At 44.2% G+C, this 23,556-nt stretch overlaps 1 protein-coding gene across 1 annotated transcript; it reads right to left on the reverse strand.

The window, feature by feature from the left end:
• Nucleotides 1–18,393: 18,393 nt before the first annotated feature.
• Nucleotides 18,394–22,872, reverse strand: ZSCAN10 (zinc finger and SCAN domain containing 10). Its single transcript, XM_049904841.1, has 5 exons — nucleotides 22,642–22,872; nucleotides 20,971–21,238; nucleotides 20,712–20,773; nucleotides 20,462–20,519; nucleotides 18,394–19,949 (listed from the first exon to the last, which is right to left on the reverse strand). The coding sequence occupies exons 1-5, from the start codon at nucleotides 22,870–22,872 to the stop codon at nucleotides 18,394–18,396; spliced, it is 2,175 nt and encodes a 724-aa protein (XP_049760798.1).
• Nucleotides 22,873–23,556: the final 684 nt, after the last annotated feature.

Genomic DNA, 23,556 nt, shown 5'->3' on the forward strand with positions numbered 1-23,556 from the left:
TCTTCTCGGGCCTCTGCACATGCTGTTACCTCTACCTGGGACGCTGTTCCCCCACATCTTTCCAGGCTGCCTCCCTCTTCTCATTCAGGCCTTTCCCGTTCAATATCCCAGCACCTACAGGTCGCTGGATGGAGCTCTGGTGGTACAGTGGTTAAGCACTCAGCTGCTAACTGAAAGGTCGGTGGTTTGAACCCACCAGCAGCTCTGTGGGAGATGTGGCAGTCTGGTTCTGTAAAGATTTACAGCCTTGAAAACTGTATGGAGCAGTTCTACTCTATCCTATAGGGTTGATATGAGTCAGAATTCCACTTGAGAGCAGTGAGTTTTGTTAGGCAGCAACAATATCACTTTGATGGCTAAAGTGGGCTTGACCCAACCCATGCATCTTAGCTGTCTAGTGCTGCTATAACAGAAGTCATACAAATTTTCTCACAGTTTAGGAGGGTAGAAGTCTGAATTCGGGAAGCTGGATCTAGGGGAAGACTTCCTTTTCTGTCGGCTCTGGGGGAAGGTCCCTGTCTGTTTGAGCTTCTGTTCCTGGGCAATTTTCATGTGGCTTGCCATCTCTCTTCCCCCACCTCTGCTTCTCTTGCTTGCTTGTTTAATCTTTTATATATCTCAAAACAGATTGACTTAAAACGTACTCTACACTAACCCTGTATCATTAACATAACAAAGACAACCTGTTCCAAATGGGATTATAACCACAGGCATAGAGGTTCAGATTTACAGCATATATTTTTGGAGAACATGCGTGGTTCAATCCATAACACCATGGTATTTTCAGTCACCTCATATGTATGCAAAAGCTGGACAATGAAAAAGGAGGACCAAAGAAGAATTGACACGTTAGAATTATGGCGTTGGCAAAGAATATTGAATATACCAGGAACTGCCAGAAGAACAAGAACAAACAATCTGTCTTGGAAGTACAGCCAGAATGCTCCTTAGAAGGGAGGATGGCAAGACTTCATCTTGCTTACTTTGGACATATTATCAGGAGGAACCAATCCCTGGAGAACGACATCGTGTTTGGTAAAGTAGAAGGTCAGCAAAAGAGAGGAAGACCCTCAATGATATGGACCAACACAGTTGGCTACAACAACAGGCTCAAACATACCTACTATTGTGAGGATGGCACAGGACCAGGCAAGGTTGCTGAATTGGAACCAACTCAACAGCACCTAACAACAAAAAAAACAGGCAGCAAAGATTTGCCAGGTGATGAGAGAACAAAAATAACTGAGGCACAATATTGTAGTCCTTGAAAAGCCACAAAGAAAATAGGAAGTGTGAGTATACTCTGGGGCTGTTTTCTTCACTGGCCAAAGAATGTGGGAAAACTCTTGGGCTAGGTGGACTTTTTTACTGTCCTGAATCCCTACTAGAAATCATGTAATTTTAAAAATTCTTTCCTCCCAAGAGGCAGCACCTCAACTGCCTGATAGGGGGAAAAAAAAGCAGGAAAACACTGAGAAACAGCTTTGGGCTAAGAATATTATGGGTGGTTAGGGAGCCCTGCTGGCCCAGGGGTTAAGAGCTCAGGCTACTAACCAAAACCTCAGCAGTTGGAAACCACCAGCTGCTCCTTGGAAGCCCTGTGGAGCAGTTCTACTCTGTCCTATAGGGTCACTATGAATCGGAATCCACTTGATGACTATGCGTTTTAGGGTGCATAGCTTGACTTTGCCTGCAGCCAAGTTTTGCTTCACCTGCTGGCATATTCAGTTTGAATTAGTTACCAAAGCTCCAAAACAAGAGGTTTCTAATAATAATTCCCATTTCTTGCTTCTCCAGAGAATTCTGGGAACACTGGACTTTCATTACCATAAGGGAAAGTTGATGGCAACTTGGGTGAAAAAAAATTTTTTAATTGACAAGGTGGAATGTACAAAAGACTGTGTTAAAAATCAGGTGACCTCATCCTGATCAGGGGCGCAACAGATGGACTCAAGATAACAGGAGACAAATGTAACACAAAACTAAAATTCTTAAAGTCGGGACTTAGGGGACCAGTGAAGACTACAGGAGCCTCCAAAACTATCGACCTGAGACACCCTTTAAACTTTGAATTGAAACTGCTCCTGGAGGTCACCTTTCAGTTGAATAACAGATCGGTACATAAAACAAAGAATATCACCTGTGACTACTGTACTCCTTTAAAAAAAATCATCTATATGAGACCAAATGTTCAACATTTACACTAAAGCAAATATGAGAAAGTAAGGGGGAACAGTCTAGGAGGCTAGAAGTTCGAATCTAGGGTGCCAGCTCCAGGGGAAGGCTTTCTGTCGGTCAGTTCTCGGAGAAGGTCCTTGTCATCAATTTTCCCCAGGTCTAGAAGCTTCTCAGTGCAAGGATGTGCTATTCCCCTTGCACTACTTTCTTGGTGGTATGAGGTCCCTCTATCTCTCTGCTCAATTCTCTCTTTTATATCTCGAAGGAGATTGACTCAAGATACAGCTTAATCTTGGAGATTGAGTCCTGCATCATTAACATAACTGCCTCTAATTCTGTCTCATTAACATCGTAGAGGTAGGATTTACAACACATAGGAAAGTCACATCAGATGACAAAATGGTGGACAATCACACAGTACTGGGAATCATGGCCTAGCCAAGTTGACACATATTTTGGAGGACACAATCCAATCCATAACAGTAGAGTTTAGTGTGGCCAGAACCCAGGGACCATGGGATTTCAAAGCTTGCCTTTTTCTGTTCCTTCTCCCCACACTCCACCCCTGGCCCTACATGAAACTGCTGTCCACCTTCTGCCAGGCCTTTATCTATTTATTGTTACAATGTGTAGAGTGCTGACCTCTGTGAGCAGAGCACTGACTGCATGGGTTGCCTTCTCTTGGGTCTGTCTTTTGGGAGACAGCCAACCGCCCATCCACAGGGTACCATCCAAAGGACCCTCGGCCTGATTTGGGTCCACAAGGGTCCTCCCCATTGCTGTGTCTTTCTTATCCTCAGTACATTCTGCAGGTAGCCGGGCAGATGTCACTGGGAAAAAGAATGAAGGAGGTGCCCATCTCAAGGGGGGTCTTGGAGGGCCCGTGTCCAGCACCTGGGCCCTCTGCCCTCTCCATTTGGTTGGTGCCTCCTGCAGCGCTTAGAATCTCTCAGGATCCCTATGGCCCTGTCCTCCATCTAGTCACATCAGCCTGAGCCCACTCACCCCAGGAGGGCAGGACTGTCCAGAACATCGAGTCTCCCCGTTTGGGTAGCAGTATTGGCCCCAGCAAGGCTTCTTCAAGAGCAAAGGAACTGTGTCATTCAATGCCAAGCAATGGGGAAAATGTGAGCTTCTCACCCAGGTCCTCCCAAGGCCTAGAACTCAACACCCCTTTTCTTTTGACCCTTAAATCCCTCTTTTACTCCTCCTTAATCACTAACAGCTCAAGTCACACCACCCTGTAGACAATAGTAGTTGTGCGTTCTGCTAGCTCTTAAAATGATGCAAGGCAATTAAAACATGCTGATGCGTCTACCTGAGTGGATAGGATATTTGGTCCAAAATCTCTAAAACAAACCAAAAAGCTCCAGTCACCTGCTCTTACCCTCAACCTGATCCAGAGGTTTAGAAAAAATAGGAAGGGTACTTCCTCAGGATCTTTCTGTCCTCCTTCAGCTGAGCTGTTTAACCAGACCTGTGGTGAGAGAAAGCAGCCATAGCTGGCGTCTTGCTCTTCAGAGAGATATTTTAGATTTTATTTTTCTCCCCCATGAATTTATTTTTCTTTTGGTTGATTTACTCCTGAGACAACAATATTGCAATCACTCCTGGTAATAATTTAGCAGTTTCTTTTCATCTCAGTTTTTGTAAATTAGGAGATAATTCTAAAAGTTACTAAGGATGATGTATTTAAGAAAACTTCATCAAATAGTGAATGAGATACAGGTAACATTAGATGAAAATAACCTTTCCTCTGGGAAATGTTTCTTGAAGGAATGGATGCAAATACAAAATACTTTCTAAAAATCTAAATACAGCTTATTTTAAAATAATTTTTTAAAAAAGAATTAAAGTGAGGAGGCGGGGCCAAGATGCAGGAGTAACCAGATGCTTTCAGTGATCACTCTTACAACAAAGACCCGAAAAATCACGTGAAACTATTATATTTATGACAAGCTAGAAGCCCTGACCCCCACATGTCTGTCAGTTTGTTGTACTGTGGGGGCTTGTGTGTTGCTGTGATGCTGGAAGCTATGCCACCAGTATTCAGATACCAGCAGGGTCACCCATGGAGGACAGGTTTCAGCTGAGCTTCCAGACTAAGACAGACTAGGAAGAAGAACCCAGCGGTCTACTTCTGAAAAGCATTAGCCAGCGAAAACCTTATGAATAGCAGCGGAACATTGTCTGATATAATGCTGGAAGATGAGCCCCCTAGGTTGGAAGGCACTCAAAAGATGACTGGGGAAGAGCTGCCTCCTCAAAGTAGAGTTGACCTTAATGACGTGGATGGAGTAAAGCTTTCGGGACCTTCGTTTCCTGATGTGGCACGACTCAAAATGAGAAGAAACAGCTGCAAACATCCATTAATAATAGAAATGTGGACTAAACATACCATGAATTTAGGAAAATTGGAACTTGTCAAAACTGAAATAGAACACATAAACATCGATATCCTAGGCATTAATTAGTGAGCTGAAATGGACTGGTATTGGCCTTTTTGAATCAGACACTCATACAGTCTACTATGCTGGGAATGACAACTCGAAGAGGAATGGTGTTGCATTCATTGTCAAAAAGAACATTTCAAGATGTATCCTGAAGTACAACGCTATCAGTGATAGGATAATATCCATATGCCTACAAGGAAAACCAGATAATACGACTATTATTCAAATTTACACACCAACCACTAGGGCCAAAGATGAAGAAATAGAAGATTTTTATCAGCGGCTGCAGTCTGAAATTGATCAAACATGCAATCAAGATACACTGATAATTACTGGGGATTGGAATGCGAAACGTGGAAACAAAGAAGAAGGATCAGTAGTTGGAAAATACGGCCTTGATGATAGAAACAATTCCGGAGATCGAATGATAGAATTTTGCAAGACCAACGACTTCTTCATTGCAAATACGTTCTTTTACTGACTTAAACAGCGACTACACACATGGACCTCGCCAGATGGAACACACAGAAGTCAAATTGACTACATCTGTGGAAAGAGAAAATGGAAAAGCTCAATATCATCAGTCAGAGCAAGGCCAGGGTCCGACTGTGGAACAGACCATCAATTGCTCCTATGCAAGTTCGAGCTGAAACTGAAGAAAATCAGAGCAAGTCCATGAGAGCCAAAATAAGACCTTGAGTATATCCCACCTGAATTTAGAGACCATCTCAAGAATAGATTTGATGCATTGAACACTAGTGACCGAAGACCAGACGAGTTGTGGAATGACATCAAGGACATCATCCATGAAGAAAGCAAGAGGTCACTGAAAAGACAGGAAAGAAAGAAAAGACCAAGGTGGATGTCAGAGGAGACTCTGAAACTTGCTCTTGAGTGTCGAGCAGCTAAAGCAAAAGGAAGAATTGATGAAGTAAAAGAACTGAACAGAAGATTTCAAAGGGCCTCTCGAGAAGACAAAATAAAGTATTATAATGACATGTGCAAAGAGCTGGAGATGGAAAACCAAAAGGAAAGAACATGCTTGGCGTTTCTCAAGCTGAAAGAACTGAAGAAAAAATTCAAACATCGAGTTGCAATAGTGAAGGATTCCATGGGGAAAATATTAAATGATGCAGGAAGCATTGAAAGAAGATGGAAGGAATACACAGAGTCATTATGCCAAAAAGAATTAGTCGATATTCAACCATTTCAAGAGGTGGCATATGATCAGGAACCGATGGTACTGAAGGAAGAAGTCCAAGCTGCGCTGAAGGCATTGGCAAAAAGCAAGGCTCCAGGAATTGATAGAATATCAATTGAAATGTTTCAACAAACAGATGTAGCTCTGGAGGTGCTCACTTGTCTATGCCAAGAAATATGGAAGACAGCTTCCTGGCCAACTGACTGGAAGAGATCCATATTTATGCCTATCCCCAAGAAAGGTGATGCAACCGAATGTGGAAATTATAGAACAATATCATTAATATCACACGCAGGCAAAATTCTGCTGAAGATCATTCAAGAACGGCTGCAGTAGTATATTGACAGGGAACTGCCAGAAATTCAGGCCGGTTTCAGAAGAGGACGTGGAACCAGGGATATCATTGCTGATGTCAGATGGATACTGGCTGAAAGCAGAGAATACCGGAAGGATGTTTACTTGTGTTTTATTGATTATGCAAAGGCATTGACTGTGTGGATCATAACAAACTATAGATAACACCGTGAAGAATGGGAATTCCAGAACACTTAATTGTGCTCATGAGGAACCTTTACATAGATCAACAGGCAGTTGTTCGGACAGAACAAGGGGATACTGATTGGTTTAAAGTCAGGAAAGGTGTGCATCAGGGTTGTATTCTTTCACCATACCTATTTAATCTGTATGCTGAGCAAATAATATGAGAAGCTGGACTATATGAAGAAGAACGGGGCATCAGGATTGGAGGGAGGCTCATTAACAACCTGCGTTATGCAGATGACACAACCTTGCTTGCTGAAAGTGAAGAGGACTTGAAGCACTTACTAATGAAGATCAAAGACCACAGCCTTCAGTATGGATTACACTTCAACATAAAGAAAACAAAAATCCTCACAACTGGACCAATGAGCAACATCATGATAAACGGAGAAAAGATTGAAGTTGTCAAGGATTTCATTTGACTTGGATCCACAATCAACAGCCATGGAAGGAGCAGTCAAGAAATCAAAAGATGCATTGCATTGGGCAAATCTGCTGCAAAGGACCTCTTCAAAGTGTTGAAGAGCAAAGATATCACCCTGAAGATTAAGGTGTGCCTGACCCAAGCCCTGGTATTTTCAATCACATCGTATGCATGTGAGAGCTGGACAATGAATAAGGAAGACCAAAGACGAGTTGACGCCTTTGAATTGTGGTGTTGGTGAAGAATATTGAATATACTATGGACTGCCAAAAGAACGAACAAATCTGTCTTAAAAGAAGTACAGCCAGAATGCTCCTTAGAAGCAAGGATGGTGAGAATGCATCTTACATACTTTGGACATGTTGTCAGGAGGGATCAGTCCCTGGAGAAGGACATCATGCTTGGCAGAGTACCGGGTCAGTGGAAAAGAGGAAGACCCTCAATGAGGTGGATTGACACAGTGGCTGCAACAGTGCTCTCAAGCATAACAACGATTGTAAGGATGGCGCAGGGCCGGGCAGTGTTTCATTCTGTTGTGCATGGGATCGCTATGAGTTGGAACTGACTCGATGGCACCTAACAACAACAACAACAGAAGCCCTGAACATCAAAAGCAAAGTTAGAAAACGGACTGAGTGGCAGAGGCAGAGAGAGGTGGTTCAGAAGCAGAGAGGAGTTGCTGGATCTGAATCCCTGGGATCCCTCAAGCACCATTCCTGGGAGCAGGTGCGGAGGGCTGGTAGTAGCATTCAGCTGCAGTTTCCTCAGGGAAAAGCAGCCAGCCGCACAGCCTATTCACACCTCCGGAACCAGAGAAAAACGGCACGCTTGGCAAAAGCTAAGTACTTGTGTATGTTTTACCGTGCCACCAGCCCCCAAGCCAGCTTCAGTGGCTGTTAATTTCTCTGGGCATGAAATAGGCCCATATGAGGAGCTTGAGCCATGCTCCAGGCCTTGGAGAAGGAATAAATTCACATCAGGAGGAAAAGATAATTTGCCAGCTCCATTAACCTGGGGAGCTCAGGATACAAATGACTCCTGTCTGGGCATAAACGGTCTGTGGACTTTGAATACCTTTCCCCCCCTGCATGGACCTGTGTGGGCCTATTCCCTAAAATAGGCCCTTGCTGGCAGACTGAAACTGTTTAACCTGTGCGGTGGAGAGATGGGTGTCTGATATTTGACACCACTTTATCTATTAAACAGGGTCTTCACCAACCCGCATCAGGGGTGTAAGGACTGGTGGCTCCATTCAGCTCACCTAGCCACCCGCGACAGGAGTCCAAGGATAACTGGTACCTCCCAGCCCTTACAATCAAAAGCATTGGGTGCCTATGGTCTGTCAGCAGAACCCACCCACCTGTACGTTCTAGGGAACAGGGACTTGATTTCCTCAGAGACACTCGAGGGACAGTTCTCAGTCCTCTGCCTTGTTCAGAGCGTGACCCCCTGTTGCAATCAGGTCTGGTACCTATACCAAACATCCCTGCCCCTCTAAGACTGTATGACACAGACTGTATCACACACTTGATGACCAGCTACCTGGACACCTGAGCTGAATCCACACAAGAAAAGTGAATGAACTCATAAGCTCATATACCTGATAACAGCTCCAGCCATCTGGTAACACGACGTCAAAGCTCCAAAGGCGAAAATAATCAAGCTACCTCACTCAAGCAAACCATTTGGGAAAATCAAAACAAACAAAGCAAGAAACTGGGATACAGTAAGCAAACATAAAATAAACTAATATAATAAATTATAGATGGCTTGGAGTCAACAGTCTATATCAAATCACATAAAGAAACAGACCATGATCACTTCAACAAGCTCTCAACACATCTTCTGGATGAAGGTGCCTTTCTGGAACTACCGGCTGCAGAATACAAAAGATAAATATACAGAACTCTTCAAGACATCAGAAAGGAGATCACGCAATATGAAGAACAAGCCAAGGAAAACACAGAAAAAATATTTGAAGAAATTAAAAAGGTTATTAAAGAACATAAGACAAAATTTAATAAACTGCAAGAATCCATAGAGAGACAGCAATCAGAAATTCAGAAGATAAACAATAAATTTACAGAATGAGACAACTCAGTAGAAAGTCAGAGGGGCAGATTTGAGCAAGTGAAAGACAGAATTAGTGACCTTGAAGATAAAGCACTTGGCACCAATGTATTTGAAGAAAAATCAGATAAAAGAATTTCAAAAAATGAAGAAACCTTAAGAATAATGTGGGATTCTATCAAGAGAAATAACCTACGAGTGAATGGAGTACCAGAGCAGGGAAGGATAACAGAAAATACAGAGAGAATTGTTGAAGATTTTTTGGCAGAAAACTTCCTTGATATCGTGAAAGATGAGGAGATATCTATCCAAGATGATCATCGAACTCCACATAAGGTAGATTTCAAAAGAAAGCCATGAAGACATAATCAAACTTTTCAAAATCAAAAATAAAGAGAGAATTTAAAGAGCAGCTAGGGACAAACAAAACGTCACCTACAAATGAGAGTCAATAAGAACGAGCTCGGACTACTTGGCAGAAACCACGTAGGCTAGAAGTCAGTAGGATGACTTATATAAAGCACCAAAGGAAAAAAAATGCCTGCCAAGAATCATATATTCAGCAAAACTGTCTCTCAAATATGAAGGTGAAATTAGGACCTATCCAGATAAACAGAAGTTTAGGGAATTCGTAAAAAACAAACCAAAACTACGAGAAATACTAAAAGGAGTTCTTTGGTTAGAAAATCAATAATATCAGGCATCAACACAAGACTAGAACACTGGACAGGGCAATCACATGTTAACCCAGACAGGGAAAACACAAAAATAAAACAAGATTAAAAAGGCTCAAAACAAGGAAACAGTGATGTCATTATGTAAAAGTAGACAACATTAAAATAAAAAAAGGGACTAAGAAATGTAGTCATAGATCTTTCATATGGAGAGGAAGACAAGGCAATATGAAGAAATAAAAAGTTAGGTTTAAACTTAGAAACATATGGTAAATATTAAGGTAACCACAAAGGAGGCTAACTATCCTGCTCATCAAAATAAAATACAAGAAAAAAAATAGAGAGTCAGTAGGAAAAAAATCAACAACAATGAATAAGAGGAAAAGACAATAAAAAAAAGACAGACAACTCACCACAAAAAATTAAGAGGGAAAAAGAAACTGTCAACGATGCACAAAAAAAGACATCAAAATGACAGCACTAAACTCATACCTATCCATAATTATGCTGGACGTAAATGGACTAAATGCACCAATAAAGAGACAGAAGAGTGATGGTTTAAAAAACACACTTTGTCTATATGTGCCTACAAGAGACACGCTAGACTTAGAGACACAAACAAACTAAAACTCAAAGGATGGAAAAAAAAAATATCAAGCAAACAACAATCAAAAAAGAGTAGCAGTGGCCATATTAATTTCTGACAAAATAGACTTTAAAGTTAAATCCACCACAAAGAATAAGGAAAGACATTATATAATGATTAAAGGCACAACATACCAGGAGGATATAACAGTATTAAATATTTATGTCCCCAATGACAGGGCTGCAAGATACATAAAACTAACTCTAACAGCATCGAAAACTGAGATAGACAGCTGCACAATTATAGTAGGAGACTTCAACACACTACTTTTGGTAAAGGACAGGACATCTAGGAAGAAGCTCAACAGAGACACACAGAAAACCGAAACCCAAATCCACTGTCATCGAGTTGATTCCGACTCAAAGCGACCCTATAGGACAGAGTAGAACCGCCTGATAGTTTCCAAGGAGCACCTGGCAGATTCAAACTGCCAACCTCTTGGTTAGCAGCCGTAGCACTGAACCACTACGCCACCGGGGTTTCCAATAGAGACAAGGAAGATGTAAATGTCACAATCACCAACTTGACCTTTCAAACATATACACAACACTCCACCCAACGGCAGCCAGGTATACTTTCTTTTCTAGTGCACATGGAACATTCTCTAGAATAAACCACGTTAGGTCATAGAGCAAGCCTTAGCAGAATCCAAAACATCAAAATATTACAAAGCAGCTTCTCTGACCATAAGGCCACAAAAGTAGAAATCCATAACAGAAAAAGCACGGAAAAGAAATCAAACACTTGGAAACTGAACAATACCCTGCTCGAAAAAGACGACTGGGTTATAGAAGACATTAAGGATGGAATAAAGAAATTCATAGACTCCAATAAGAATGAAAACACTAACTCTTCAGACGTGGATTCAACTGGACAATGGGTTGGAGAGGGATGCTGGTGAGGAGTGAGCTTCCTGGATCAGGTTGACACTTGAGACTATGTTGGCATCTCCTGCCTGGAGGGGAGTTGAGAGGGTGGAGGGGGTTAGAAGCTGGTGAAATGGACACGAAAAGAGAGAGTGGGGGGAGACTGCGGGCTGTCTCATTAGGGGGGGAGTAATTGGGAGTGTGTGGCAAGGTGTATATGGGTTTTTGTGTGAGAGACTGACTTGATTTGTAAACTTTCACTTAAAGCACAATAAAATTAAAAAAAAAAAAAAGAATGAAAACACTTCCTCTCAGAACATTTGGGACACAGCGAAAACAGTGCTTGGAGGTCAATTTATTTCAAAAAATGCACACATCCAAAAAGAAGAAAGGGCCAAAATCAAAGAATTAACCCTACAACTTGAACAAATAGAAATAGAGCAACAAAAGAAACACTCAGTCACCAGAAGAAAGGAAATAATAAAAACTAGAGCAGAATTAAATGAAATAGAAAACAGAAAAACAATCAAAAGTGTTAACAAGCCCAAAAGCTGGTTCTTTGAAAAAATTAACAAAATTGATAAACCATTGGCCAAAACGACAAAAGAAAAACAGAAGAGGAAACAAAAAACCCAAATAAGAAATGAGATGGGCAATATTACAATAGACCCAACTGAAATTAAAACAATCATATCAGATTACTTTGCAAAATTGTACTCTAACAAATTTGAAAACCTAGAAGAAATGGATGAATTCCTAGAAACACACTACCTACCTAAACTAACACAAACAGAGGTAGAACAACTAAATAGACCCATAACAAAAGAAGAGATTGAAAGGGTAAGGAAAAAATTCCCAACAAAAAAAAACCCTGGCCCGGATGGCTTAACTGCAGAGTTCTACCAAACTTTCAGAGAAGAGTTAACACCGTTACTCCTAAAGGTATTTCAGAACATAGAAAAGGACGGAATACTCCCAAACTCATTCCATGAAGCCAGCATATCCCTGATAGCAAAACTAGGTAAAGACACCACAAGAAAAGAAAATTACAGACCTATATCCCTCATGAACATAGGTGCAAAAATCCTCAACAAAATTCTAGCCAATAGAATTCAACAACATATCAAAAAAATAATTCAAGGGCCACATGAACCAGAGACTTACATCATCCTGAGACCAGAAGAACTAGATGGTGCTTGGCCACAACCGATGACTGCCCTGACAGGGAGCACAACAGAGAACCCCTCAGGGAGCAGGAGATCAGTGGGATGCAGACCCCAAATTCTCATAAAAAGACCAAACTTAATGGTCTGACTGAGACTAGAGGAATCCCGGCGGTCATGGTCCCCAAACCTTCTGTTGGCCCAGGACAGGAACCATTCCCGAAGACAACTCATCAGACCTGGAAGGGACTGGACAATGGGTTGGAGAGAGATGCTGACGAAGAGTGAGCTACTTGTATCAGGTGGACACTTGAGACTGTGTTGGCATCTCCTGTCTGGAGGGGAGATAGGAGGGTAGAGAGGGTTAGAAACTGGCAAAATTGTCACGAAAGAAGAGACTGGAAGGAGGGAGCGGACTGACTCATTAGGGGGAGAGTAAGTGGGAGTATGGAGTAAGGTGTATATAAGCTTATATGTGACAGACTGACTTGATTTGTAAACTTTCACTTAAAGTACAATAAAAATTATTAATAAATAAATAATTCACCATGACCAAGTGGGATTCATACCAGGTATGCAGGGATGGTTCAACATTAGAAAAACAATTAATGTAATCCATCATATAAATAAAACAAAGGACAAGGATCACACGACTTTATCTATTGATGCAGAAAAGGCATTTGACAAAGTTCAATACCCATTCATGATAAAAACTCTCAGCAAAATAGAAGGAAAATTCCTCAACATGATAAAGGGCATTTACACAAAGCAAACACCCAACATCATCCTAAATATTGAGAGCCTGAAAGCATTCCCCTTGAGATCAGGAACCAAACAAGGATGCCTTTTATCACCACTCTTATTCATCATTATGCTGGAGATCCTAGCCAGAGCTATTAGGCTGGATAAAGAAATAAAGGGCATCCAGATTGGTAAGGAGGAAGTAAAAGTATCTCTATTTGCAGATGATATGATCTTATACACAGAAAACCCTAAGGAATCCTCAAGAAAACTACTGAAACTAATAGAAGAGGTCACCAGAGTATCAGGATACAAGATAAACATACAAAAATCAGTTGGATTTCTCTACACCAACAAAAAGAACATCAAAGAGGAAATCACCAAATCAATACCATTTACAGTAGCCCCCAAGAAGATAAAACACTTAGGTATAAATCTTATCAGAGATGCAAAAGACCTATACATAGAAAACTACAAGACTCTACTTCAAGAAACCAAAAGAGACCTACATAAGTGGAAAAACATACCTTGCTCTTGGACAGGAAGACTTAACATTGTAAAAATGTCTATTCTATCTAAAACCATCTATAGATACACTGCAATCCCGTTCCAAATTTCACCGACATTTTTTAATGACACTGAGAAACAAATCACCAACTTCATATGGAAGGGAAAGAGGCCCCGGAGAAGTAAAGAATTACTGAAAAAGAAGAACAAAGTGGGAGGCCTCACTCAACCTGATTTGAGAATCTATTGTACCACTACAGTAGTTAAAAAAGCCTGGTATTGGTACAACAACGGATGCATAGACCAATGGAACAGGATTGAAAATCCAGGCATAAATCCATCCACCTATGAGCTGCTGATATCTGACAAAGGCCCAACATCAGTTAAATGGGGAAAAGGTAGCCTGTTAAACAAATGGTGCTGGCATAACTGGATATCCATCTGCAAAAACATGAAACAAGACCCATACCTCACACCATGCACAAAAATGAACTCAAAATGGATCAAAGACCTAAATATAAAATCTAAAATGATAAAGATCATGGAAGAAAAAATTGGGACAACACTAGGAGCCCTAATACATGGTATAAACAGTATAAAAACATTACTTATGAGGAACAAACACCAGAAGAGAAGCTAGATAACTGGGAGCTCCTAAAAACCAAACACCTATGCTCATCCAAAGACTTCACCAAAAGAATAAAAAGATTACCTACAGACTGGGAAAAAGGTTTTAGCCGTGACATTTCCAATCAGCGTCTGATCTCTAAAGTCTACATGATACTGCAAAAACTCAACCACAAAAAGACAAATAACCCAATTAAAAAATGGGCAAAGGATATGAACAGACACTTCACTAAAGAAGACATTCAGGTAGCTGACAGATACATGAGGAAATGCTCATGATCATTAGCCAATAGAGAAATGCAAATCAAAACTACAATGAGATTCCATCTCACTCCAACAAGGCTAGCATTAATGCAAAAAGACACAAAATAATAAATCTTGGAGAGGGTGTGGAGAGACTGGAACACTTATATCTTGCTGGTTGGAAGTAAAATGGTACAATCACTTTGGAAATCAATTTGGCACTTCCTTAAAAAACTAGAAATAGAAGTACCAGCAATCCCATTCCTTGGAATATATCCTAGAGAAATAAGAACCTTTACACGAACAGATACATGCACACCCATGTTCATTGCAGCACTGTTTACAATAGCAAAAAGATGGAAACAACCAAGATGCCCATCAATGGATGAATGGATAAATAAATTATGGTATATTCACACAATAGGATATTACACATCGATAAAGAACATTGATGAATCCGTGAAACATTTCATAACATGGAGGAACCTTGAAGGCGTTATGCTGAGTGAAATTAGTCAGCTGCAAAGGACAAATATTGTATAAGACCACTATTATAAGAACTTGAGAAACCGTTTAAACAGGGAAGAGAATATTCTTTGGTGGTTATGAAAGGGGGGAGGCAGAGGGTTTTCACTAATTAGATAGTAGATAAGAACTACTTTAGGCGAAGGGAAAGACAACACACAATACAGGAGAGGTCAGCACAACTGGACTAAACCAAAAGCAAAAAAGTCTCCTGAATAAGCTGAACAATTCGAAAGCCAGCGTAGCAGGGGCAGAGGTTTGGGGACCATGGTTTCATGGGACAACTAATTCAATTGGCATAATAAAGTCTGTTAAGAAAATATTCTGCACCCCACTTTGGAGAGTGGCGTCTGAGGCCTTAAACACTAGCAAGCGGCCATCTAAGATGCATCAATTGGTCTCAACCCACCTAGAGCAAAGGAGAATGTAGAACACCAGAGACACAAGGTAATTATAAGCCCAAAAGCCAGAGAGGGCCACATAAATCAGAGACTACATTAGCCTGAGACCAGAAGAACTAGATGGTACCTGGCTACAACTGATGACTGCCCTGGCAGGGAACACAACAGAGAACCCCTGAGGGAGCAGGAGAGCAGTGGGATGTAGACCACAAACTCTCGTAAAAATACCAGACTTAATGGTCTGAGTGAGACTAGAAAGACCCCAGTGGTCATGGTCCCCAGACCTTCTGCTAGACCAAGACAGGAACCATTCCCAAAGCCAACTCTTTAGACAGGAATTGGACTGGACTATGGGATAGAAAATGATACTGCGAAAGAATGAGTTTCTCAAGTAGACACATGAGACTATGTAGGCATCTCCTGTCTGAAGGGGAGATGAGAGGGTACAAGGGGTCAGAAGCTGGCCAAATGGATACAAAAAGAGAGAGTAGAGGGAAGGAGTGTGCTGTCTCATTGGGGGAGAGCAATTAGGAGTAATACCAAGGTGTTTATAAATTTTTGTATGAGACTCCTACCTGATTCGTAAACTCATTTAAAGCACAATAAAAATTAAAAAAAAAAAAAAAAAGAATTACAAGAGGAAAGGGAATGTGCCTCAGTGAACAAATGCCTCCCCTGCCATGACAGCAGAAAAACTGGATGGTGCCTGACTACCATTACTGAACGTTTGATCAAAGATTCTATAGAATCCTGATCAAAAGGGGGAATATGCAGAACAGAATTTCAAATTCTCATGGAATCCAGGTTTTCTGGAGCCATGGAGGCTAGATGAACCCCTGAAACTATTGCCTTGAGATGATCTTTAAACCTTAAACCAAAAATACCCCCTGAAGCCTTCTTACAACCAAACAATAGTTGAGCTTAACTAGTAAAGAATGTCTGCCTTGAGCACTGTGCTCTTTTAAGATCTACCTAGATGGAATCAAACTGACAACAGCAACCCACAAGATTAGGTAGGAACCTTAGGAGGCAGTGAGTTTATGCTAATGGGAGAGAACAACTTAGAGAATAAAGGTGAGAATGTTTGCACAACTCGAAGAATGTAAACAATGTCACTGAATTGTACGTATAGAAATTGAATTGGTGTATATGATCGACAGCAACAAAAATTACTTTAAAAACCAGATGACTTGTAATCTAGAGACAGAAAGTGGATTAGTGGTTGCCCAGGGCTAGGGGGTTGAGGGGGGACAAGGTGATAGCTAAAGGGTATGAGTTTTTTTCCAAGGTGATGAAAATGTTCTAAAATTGACTGTGGTGATGGTTGCATAGCTCTCTGAATATACTAAAAACCACTGAGCTGTACACTTTAAATGGAGGAATTGAATGCTGTATGAATTTAAAAAAAAAAAAAAATGAATTACATCTCATTAAACCAAACCCATTGCCGCTGAGCGGATTCCAATTCATGGCAACCCTATAGGACACAGTATAGCTACCTTATAGAGTTCCCAAGGCTATAACCTTTATAAAAGCAGACTGCCACATATTCTTCTCTTGGAGCGGCTGGAGGGTTTGAACTGCCAACCTTTCAATTAGCAGCCAAGCACTTAACCAACACGCCACCAGGGCTCTTTAAAGCGGTTTTTAAAAATCTGATCACTTTTCTTGGCTTGGCAATGCCTCCCATAGATAATTCGCTGTACACTTTCAACAGAAAGACCAGGGCAGGATTGGCTGAAACGGCCCAGTATATGTCTCGAGAGGCAGGGATCAAAGCTGATGATTGTCCTAGCACCTGCCTCAGAGCTGAGCTGCCTAACCGTGTGTGGCCTGGGATGGCAGGTCCTTCTCTGGACTCAATTTCCCCACCTGCAAATGAGTGGTCAGCCTAGATGTGCTCCACGCTAGCAGTCCCAGTTGACGTGAGAAGAGCCCAAGGGTGACCTGGACTTAGGACGATGCCAGAGGCAAAACTCTCCTTTAAAGCTCTCTCCAGAAGGATCCACTGGAAATTGAAGGGTTGGGCACAAGCCAATGAAAATGGAAGACCAGCCACACCCATAGGCATAAGCTAGCTCTTAAGGAAAACCGTGCCTACTCCAGGAAACACCCCAGTCTAGAGAGCTGGGATGCCACTTTTAGAAGGAAGGACAGGACCTCACCGCCCACAGAGAGGCTGTTTGGGGAGGAAGCACCATGGCAAATGGAAGGGGTTGGCACAAAAAGGCCCAGAAGAGATAGAATTTTGCCTAGCATGAATTCTATCTTTCATCCAGGGCAGCCAGCACTGTCCAAAAGAACTTTCTGAAATAATGAAAATGTTATATATTGGCACTTCCAATATGGCAGCCATGTGGGTATTGAGCACTTAAAACATGGCCAAGGCAACTGAGGAAGTGAATTTTGAATTTTATTCAATTATAACTAATTTAAATTTAAAGAGCCATATATGGCTAACCTGTTGCCGTCGAGTCGATTCTGACTTATAGCAACCTATAGGACAGAATAGAGCTGCCCCAAAGTGTTTCCAAGGAGCACCTGGTGGACTCGAACGGTCAACCTTTTGGTTAGCAGCCATAGCACTTAACCACTACGTCACAAGGGTTTCCTCACATATGGCTAGTGGATGCCATATTGGACACGGTACACCCAAGGAGAGAACAATTCTGAGGTAAAAAGCCTGAGGTTCCAGTGTCTTGCTCATTGCTGGCTCTACCTTGGCAGTTCCCCCAGCCTCCCCGCGCCCCCCCCCCCAACACCTCTGGGCCTTTCTGGAAGTAAAAGGCTCCCCAGACGTGTTTCCACACAGCCTCCTGGAGAAAAGAGCTGGGGTGGGGGAGGAGAAAGGCATAGTTTGACACAGTAGGAAGATGACTGTATGGCATTCTGATGCAATAAAAAAAATAAAGAACATCTGCTTTTAAGAAGGCCGTTTACTTTGGGCGTTTTGAGACACACTCGAGGCCCAGAGGAGATGCTGTGGGGGAGGGGGGGGAGCAAATGCGAGGGCAGAGCGGAGGGCGTTGGAGTGGAGTGGGCTGGGGTAGCCACTGCAGGCCTTGGTCGCGGGGCGCACCAGCCTGGCGGGGGATGGACTGGGCAGCCGGCGAGGTCTGCCCAGATCGGCTAAGCTAGTACAGAGTCTCGCGGGCGTGCGTCCTCAGGTGACGCAGCAGGTGGGAGTTGCGGCTGAAGCTTCGTCCACACTGCAGGCAGGAGTACGGCCTGGCCCCGGTGTGCACCAGCATATGCCGCAGCAGGTTGCAGCTTCGGCTGAAGCTCTTGCCGCACTCCACGCACTCCTGGAGGGCCTCGGCTGGCGGTGCCCCAGACGCCGCCTCCTCCCCAGTCCCTGCGTGGGTGGCCAGGTGCCGCTGCAGGTGGGCGTTGCGCCGGAAGCTCCGGCCGCACGTAGAGCAGCCGTAGGGCCGTTCGCCCGTGTGGCTGCGGCGGTGGCGGGTCAGGTTGGAGCTGTTGCGGAAGCGGTGGCCGCAGGTGTCACAGGCGTGGGGCTTTTCCCCAGTGTGGATGCGCTGGTGGCGGGCCAAGTGCGCGCTCTGGCTGAAGCGTTCGCCACACTCGCTACAGCAGCAGGGCTTCTCGCCCGTGTGGCTGCGCCGGTGGCGGGTGAGGTCCTGCGTCTGGGTGAAGCTCTTGCCGCACTGGGCGCAGTGGTGGGGCCGGAGGCCGCCGTGGGTCAGCAGGTGGCGGGCCAGGCTGGCGCGCCGCACAAAGCATTTCCCGCACTGTGGGCAGGCGTAGGGCTTCTCGCCTGTGTGCACGCGCTGGTGGCTGGCCAGCTGGGAGCTCTGGCTGAAGCTGCGGCCGCAGTCCTGGCAGGAGAAGGGCCGCTCGCCGGTGTGCACACGCCGGTGGGCTGCCAGGTGCTCGCTACGCCGGAAAGCCTTGCCACAGACGTCGCACACATAGGGCCTGCGCTCAGGGACCGAGCGGAGGCTGCTGGCACACTCAGTGCATTGGTGGCTTTTGTCCTTGGCGTGGATGCGCAGGTGGCGCTTGAGGCTGGAGCGGCGCTGGAAGGCTTGGCCGCAATGGGAGCACAGGACGGTCAGCTCCGGTGCAGGTGCCTCTGTCTTGGGCTTCTCGGGAGTGCAGGGCGGCTTCTGGTCCTGGTCCCTGGCGTGCGCCAGCAGGTGCTTCAGGAGGCTGGCCCGCCGCTGGAAGCCCTGGCCACACTCAGCACACAGGAAGGCGGGCTCTGAATGCGTCTGCAGGTGCTTGCTCAGGTGCGAGCTCTGGCGGAAGCGGTGGCTGCACAGGTGGCAGGCGTGCGGACGCTCATCGGTGTGCGTGCGCATGTGCAGCTTGAGGATGGAGCTGCGGCCGAAGCTCTTGCCACAGCACAGGCACAGAAAGGTGCGTCCCCCGGCGTGTGACCGCAGATGGTGCGCCTCCAGGCGGGACAGGTGAGCAAAGCTCACCCCACAGTCGGTGCAGATGAGTCCCCCAGTTGCTGAGCCCTCCACAACCTCAGCCCTGCCAGGAGGGGACTCTCTGCCATCAGTGATGCCCGCTGCAGGACTCTGGCTGGGCTTCTGGGCATAGTGGTCTTCTGCCTCGCCGGGACTATGTGCCTGTGACTCTCCTGAGATGGCTGGCAACCAGGCAGCCCCTTTGGGCTCTTCTAGTTTAATTTCCTCCTCATTTGGAGTCCTGCTTCCAAATTCTGGGGAAGAAGCAGGAAAAAAGGATGGTCAGGCTTAATCAGAGGAGCTCTCAGAACAGTAAGAACTTCACTGGTCTGGGTGGAAAAGAAACCCACGGTCCTGCAAACCCATGGGTGGGCAGAGGCTGGGGGTGAAAGCAGGATGCTCTTTTTCTTGATCGCCTATTTTTGTGTGTGTGAAATATATATAACAACATATTTGCCTTTTCAACTATGTTTAAGTGTACAATTTGATGGCGTTAATTACGTTCACTATGTTGTACAACCATTACTATTCATAATTTTTCATCCCCCCAAATGGAACCCTCCACCCATTAAGCAGTCACTTCCTCGATCAGCTATTTTAAAAGCTCTAAGAAAACAGTTGCTAATTAGACCAGACACAATAAATCTTTTAAAAAAAAAAAAAAAACTAAATACACAGAAAGAGGCAGAGTCTGAAGCTTCAGAGACCACTCCCAACACCTGAGGAAGGAGCCTTCAGTGGCTGCAGCCAGGGAAGGACTTCTTACCCAGAGGGTGCACAGGCCAGGCCTTCTTTGCCGGGACATCCTCAAAGGTCAAAGACTCCTGTAACCAGAGGCAAGGCAGAAACCCTCCTGAGTGAGGAATGGCCCCCCGGGGTGTGTGTGTTGGGCCAGAAGGGGGTGAAGAACTCTCTAGGTTTCAATTAAGGAAGATAAGAATTTGCTAAAACTGCAGAGGCTGAGAAAGTTCTGGAATGTGGGAATGACCTGGGGTAAGGGAACCAGCCCAGCTCACCAACACAGCTGCCAGCTCTTGATCTTGGGAATTCTCCGGCCACAGCACAGGGCCCTGGGGAGCTGCCAGTGTTGGGGGAGAATGAGCTGTTACAAGCCAGCCTTGCCCACCACATGGCTGCAGGGACAGGTACCCCATGAGAGACATATTGGCCAGCCCATCCTCACCAACCAGGAGGCTTCCTAGTTGTCACACCACCCACCTCCCAGTTCCTGCTCGCACAGCCAGCTCTCCACCCTCCTGGGCTCCAGCTCCTCACCGCTTTCTTGCAGAGCCTGGAAGGGTCTTTGGGGGCCAGGGCTATGCGGCTGCTTTAAACTTGAGCTAAGTATCCAGGCCCCTGGCTCAGTAGGCTTGGCAGCCCCTGGCTGGGATGGGGGTAGTTCCTTCAGTGGACCCAGGGCTGGAGGCTCTTCTGAAGGTACTTCCTCTTTGGGGGTGTGAGTGGGGACCTGGGAAGGCCCCCCTTGTTCGTCCAAGGTGACTTCTGTCCTGGGGTAATTCTTGCCAGCGTTAAAGCTAAAATCCTGTTAAATACACATCCAGGGTAGACCTGATCCACTGAACTCCAAAGGGGAAGAGGACAGAGGCAGTAAGTCAGTCTAGGAAGGAATTAGAAGGTTAAGAAGGAAGTGGTGGATGGACAAAGGTGGGGTTTCCACAAATTTCTTTTTCTTTCTTTCATTCTTTTCCATAGGCAAGTTTTATTAACTTTTTTGGGGGGTGGGGGTGTGTTGTACATAAGCAGCCTCAGCAGCTGCTCTTTTATTTTATTGTTCTAAATATATCTATAACACATTTGTCAATTCAACTTTTTATAGGTGTACAACTTATTGACAGCAATAACATTAATGGGCTGTGCAAGACTTAGCCTTAACCAATTCGAATGTCCCATCACTATAAACAGAAAGGTTTTAATAAACTTTTAAGAAACATAAAATCCTTAGTGTATATCAGTGTTTCAGAGGATAAAAACAGAAGAAGGAAAGCTATACAACTCATTTTATAAAACTGATTTTGATTTCAAAAATCTGGTCAGAAAAGTAGAGGAAAAGAAAGTTGTGGCTCCACCATATATAAACATAGATGAAAAAATTCTAAACAAGATATTGGCAGACTAAATCCAGTGAAAAATTTTTCTAAAAATCATGATTAATAGGTCTTATGCCAAGAATTCAAATATGAGCTAAAGTCAGAAAAATTAGTAACATACTGTATTAGTAGATTAAAAGAGAAAAGTCATACAATCATTTCTATAAAAACAAACAAAAACAGTTGCAGTCGGGTTGGCCCTGATTCATGATGACCCCATGTGTGTCACAGCAGAACTGTGTCCCATAGGGTTTTCAATGGCTGATTTTTCTGAAGTAGATCACGAGCCCTTTCTTCCAAGGTGCCTCTGGGGTGGACTCAAACTCCCAACCTTTCATTTTACAGCCAAGTTATTAGCCATTTACACCATCCAGGGACTCTGATCATTTCTACAGATCCAGAGGAAAAGAAGCATTCAAAACCATTCAGCTCCCAAGTATGCTTTTAAAAAAATTCTTAGCAAACTAGGAATAGAAGGGAATTTACTTAATATGTTAAAGAATATTAAAAATCTGCAGCCTCAGGGGTCAGTGAGCTTATGTTAATGGAGGAGGAACAACTTGCAAGAGGAGGGTTAGGATGGTTGCACAACTTGAAGGATGTAATCAATGTCACTGATTTGTACATGTAGAAACTGTTCAAATGGTCTATGTTCTGCTATGTATATGGGCAACAACAACAAAATTAGATTTATTAAAAAAACAAAAAAAACTGCAGCAAGCATCATACTGAGAAAATTTTTCAGTGTTGAGATATACCACAGATGGATATCTACCTTTCTTAATTGGGCAGTGAAGTGTATGCGTCCCCAACCTGCCTGTCTGCCCACCTCTCTTACCAATGGCCCTGTGCTGCTGGCCTCCATCCTGATGCCCTCCAGCAGCAGCACCACCTCCTCTCCATCCCTGAGCTGCTGCCCCTGCAGCCGGCTCAGGAGGTGTGGGGGCAGCACACTCAGGAACTGCTCCAGCACCAGCAGCTCCAGGATCTGCTTCTTGGTGTGCAGGGCTGGCTGCAGCCAGTGGCCACACAGCTCGCGGAGCCGGCTCAGGGATGCCCGCGGCCCCATGTCCTCCTGGTACTGGAAGCATCTGAAGAGCTGGTGGGCCACCTCAGGCCGAAGCCTGGTCTCTAGGTGCTTGGGGACCTGCTGGCCAGCGGCCTCTTCCTCCTCTAGTTTGACTGCTCCGAGCTGCTCTTGCTCCTGGGCGGCTAGGCCAGATTCTGCAAGCATCCTTGACCTCAGGGGTGCCTCGCAGCAGCTGGCTCCACTCTCAGTCCCCTCTCCTGTCACACCTGTGGAGCTGAAGACTCTGGGTTAGAATCTGGTCCAGGGGAGCTGACCCCCACCTGAAAGACACTTCCAGGGTAATTGATGTTGCAACCAACTGCCGTTGAATTCTTTCCAACTATGGCAACTACATGTGTGTTAAGAGTAGAAGTGCACTCTATAGGGCTGTCAATGGTTGATTTTTTGGAAGTAGGTCACCAGGCCTTTCTTCCTAGGTGCCTCTAGGTGGGCTTGAACCTCAACCTTTCAGTTAACAGCTAAGTCCACTAACTGTTTACACAGCCCAGGGACTCCAATCAATGTTAAGATGCCTCCCAAGGAAATGGTTAGCACTGCTCATGAGTAATAGATCACTGAGGCAGGAGAGCCCCAACTTCAGTTTGGCCAACGTACCAAAAAGCAGAGAAAACTGATAATATTATTGCCCCTTCCTGCAGCATTTAGAAGTTCATCACTTGACTC

This window comes from Elephas maximus, chromosome 12 (assembly GCF_024166365.1).
Source record: "Elephas maximus indicus isolate mEleMax1 chromosome 12, mEleMax1 primary haplotype, whole genome shotgun sequence".
Classification (NCBI taxonomy): domain Eukaryota; kingdom Metazoa; phylum Chordata; class Mammalia; order Proboscidea; family Elephantidae; genus Elephas; species Elephas maximus.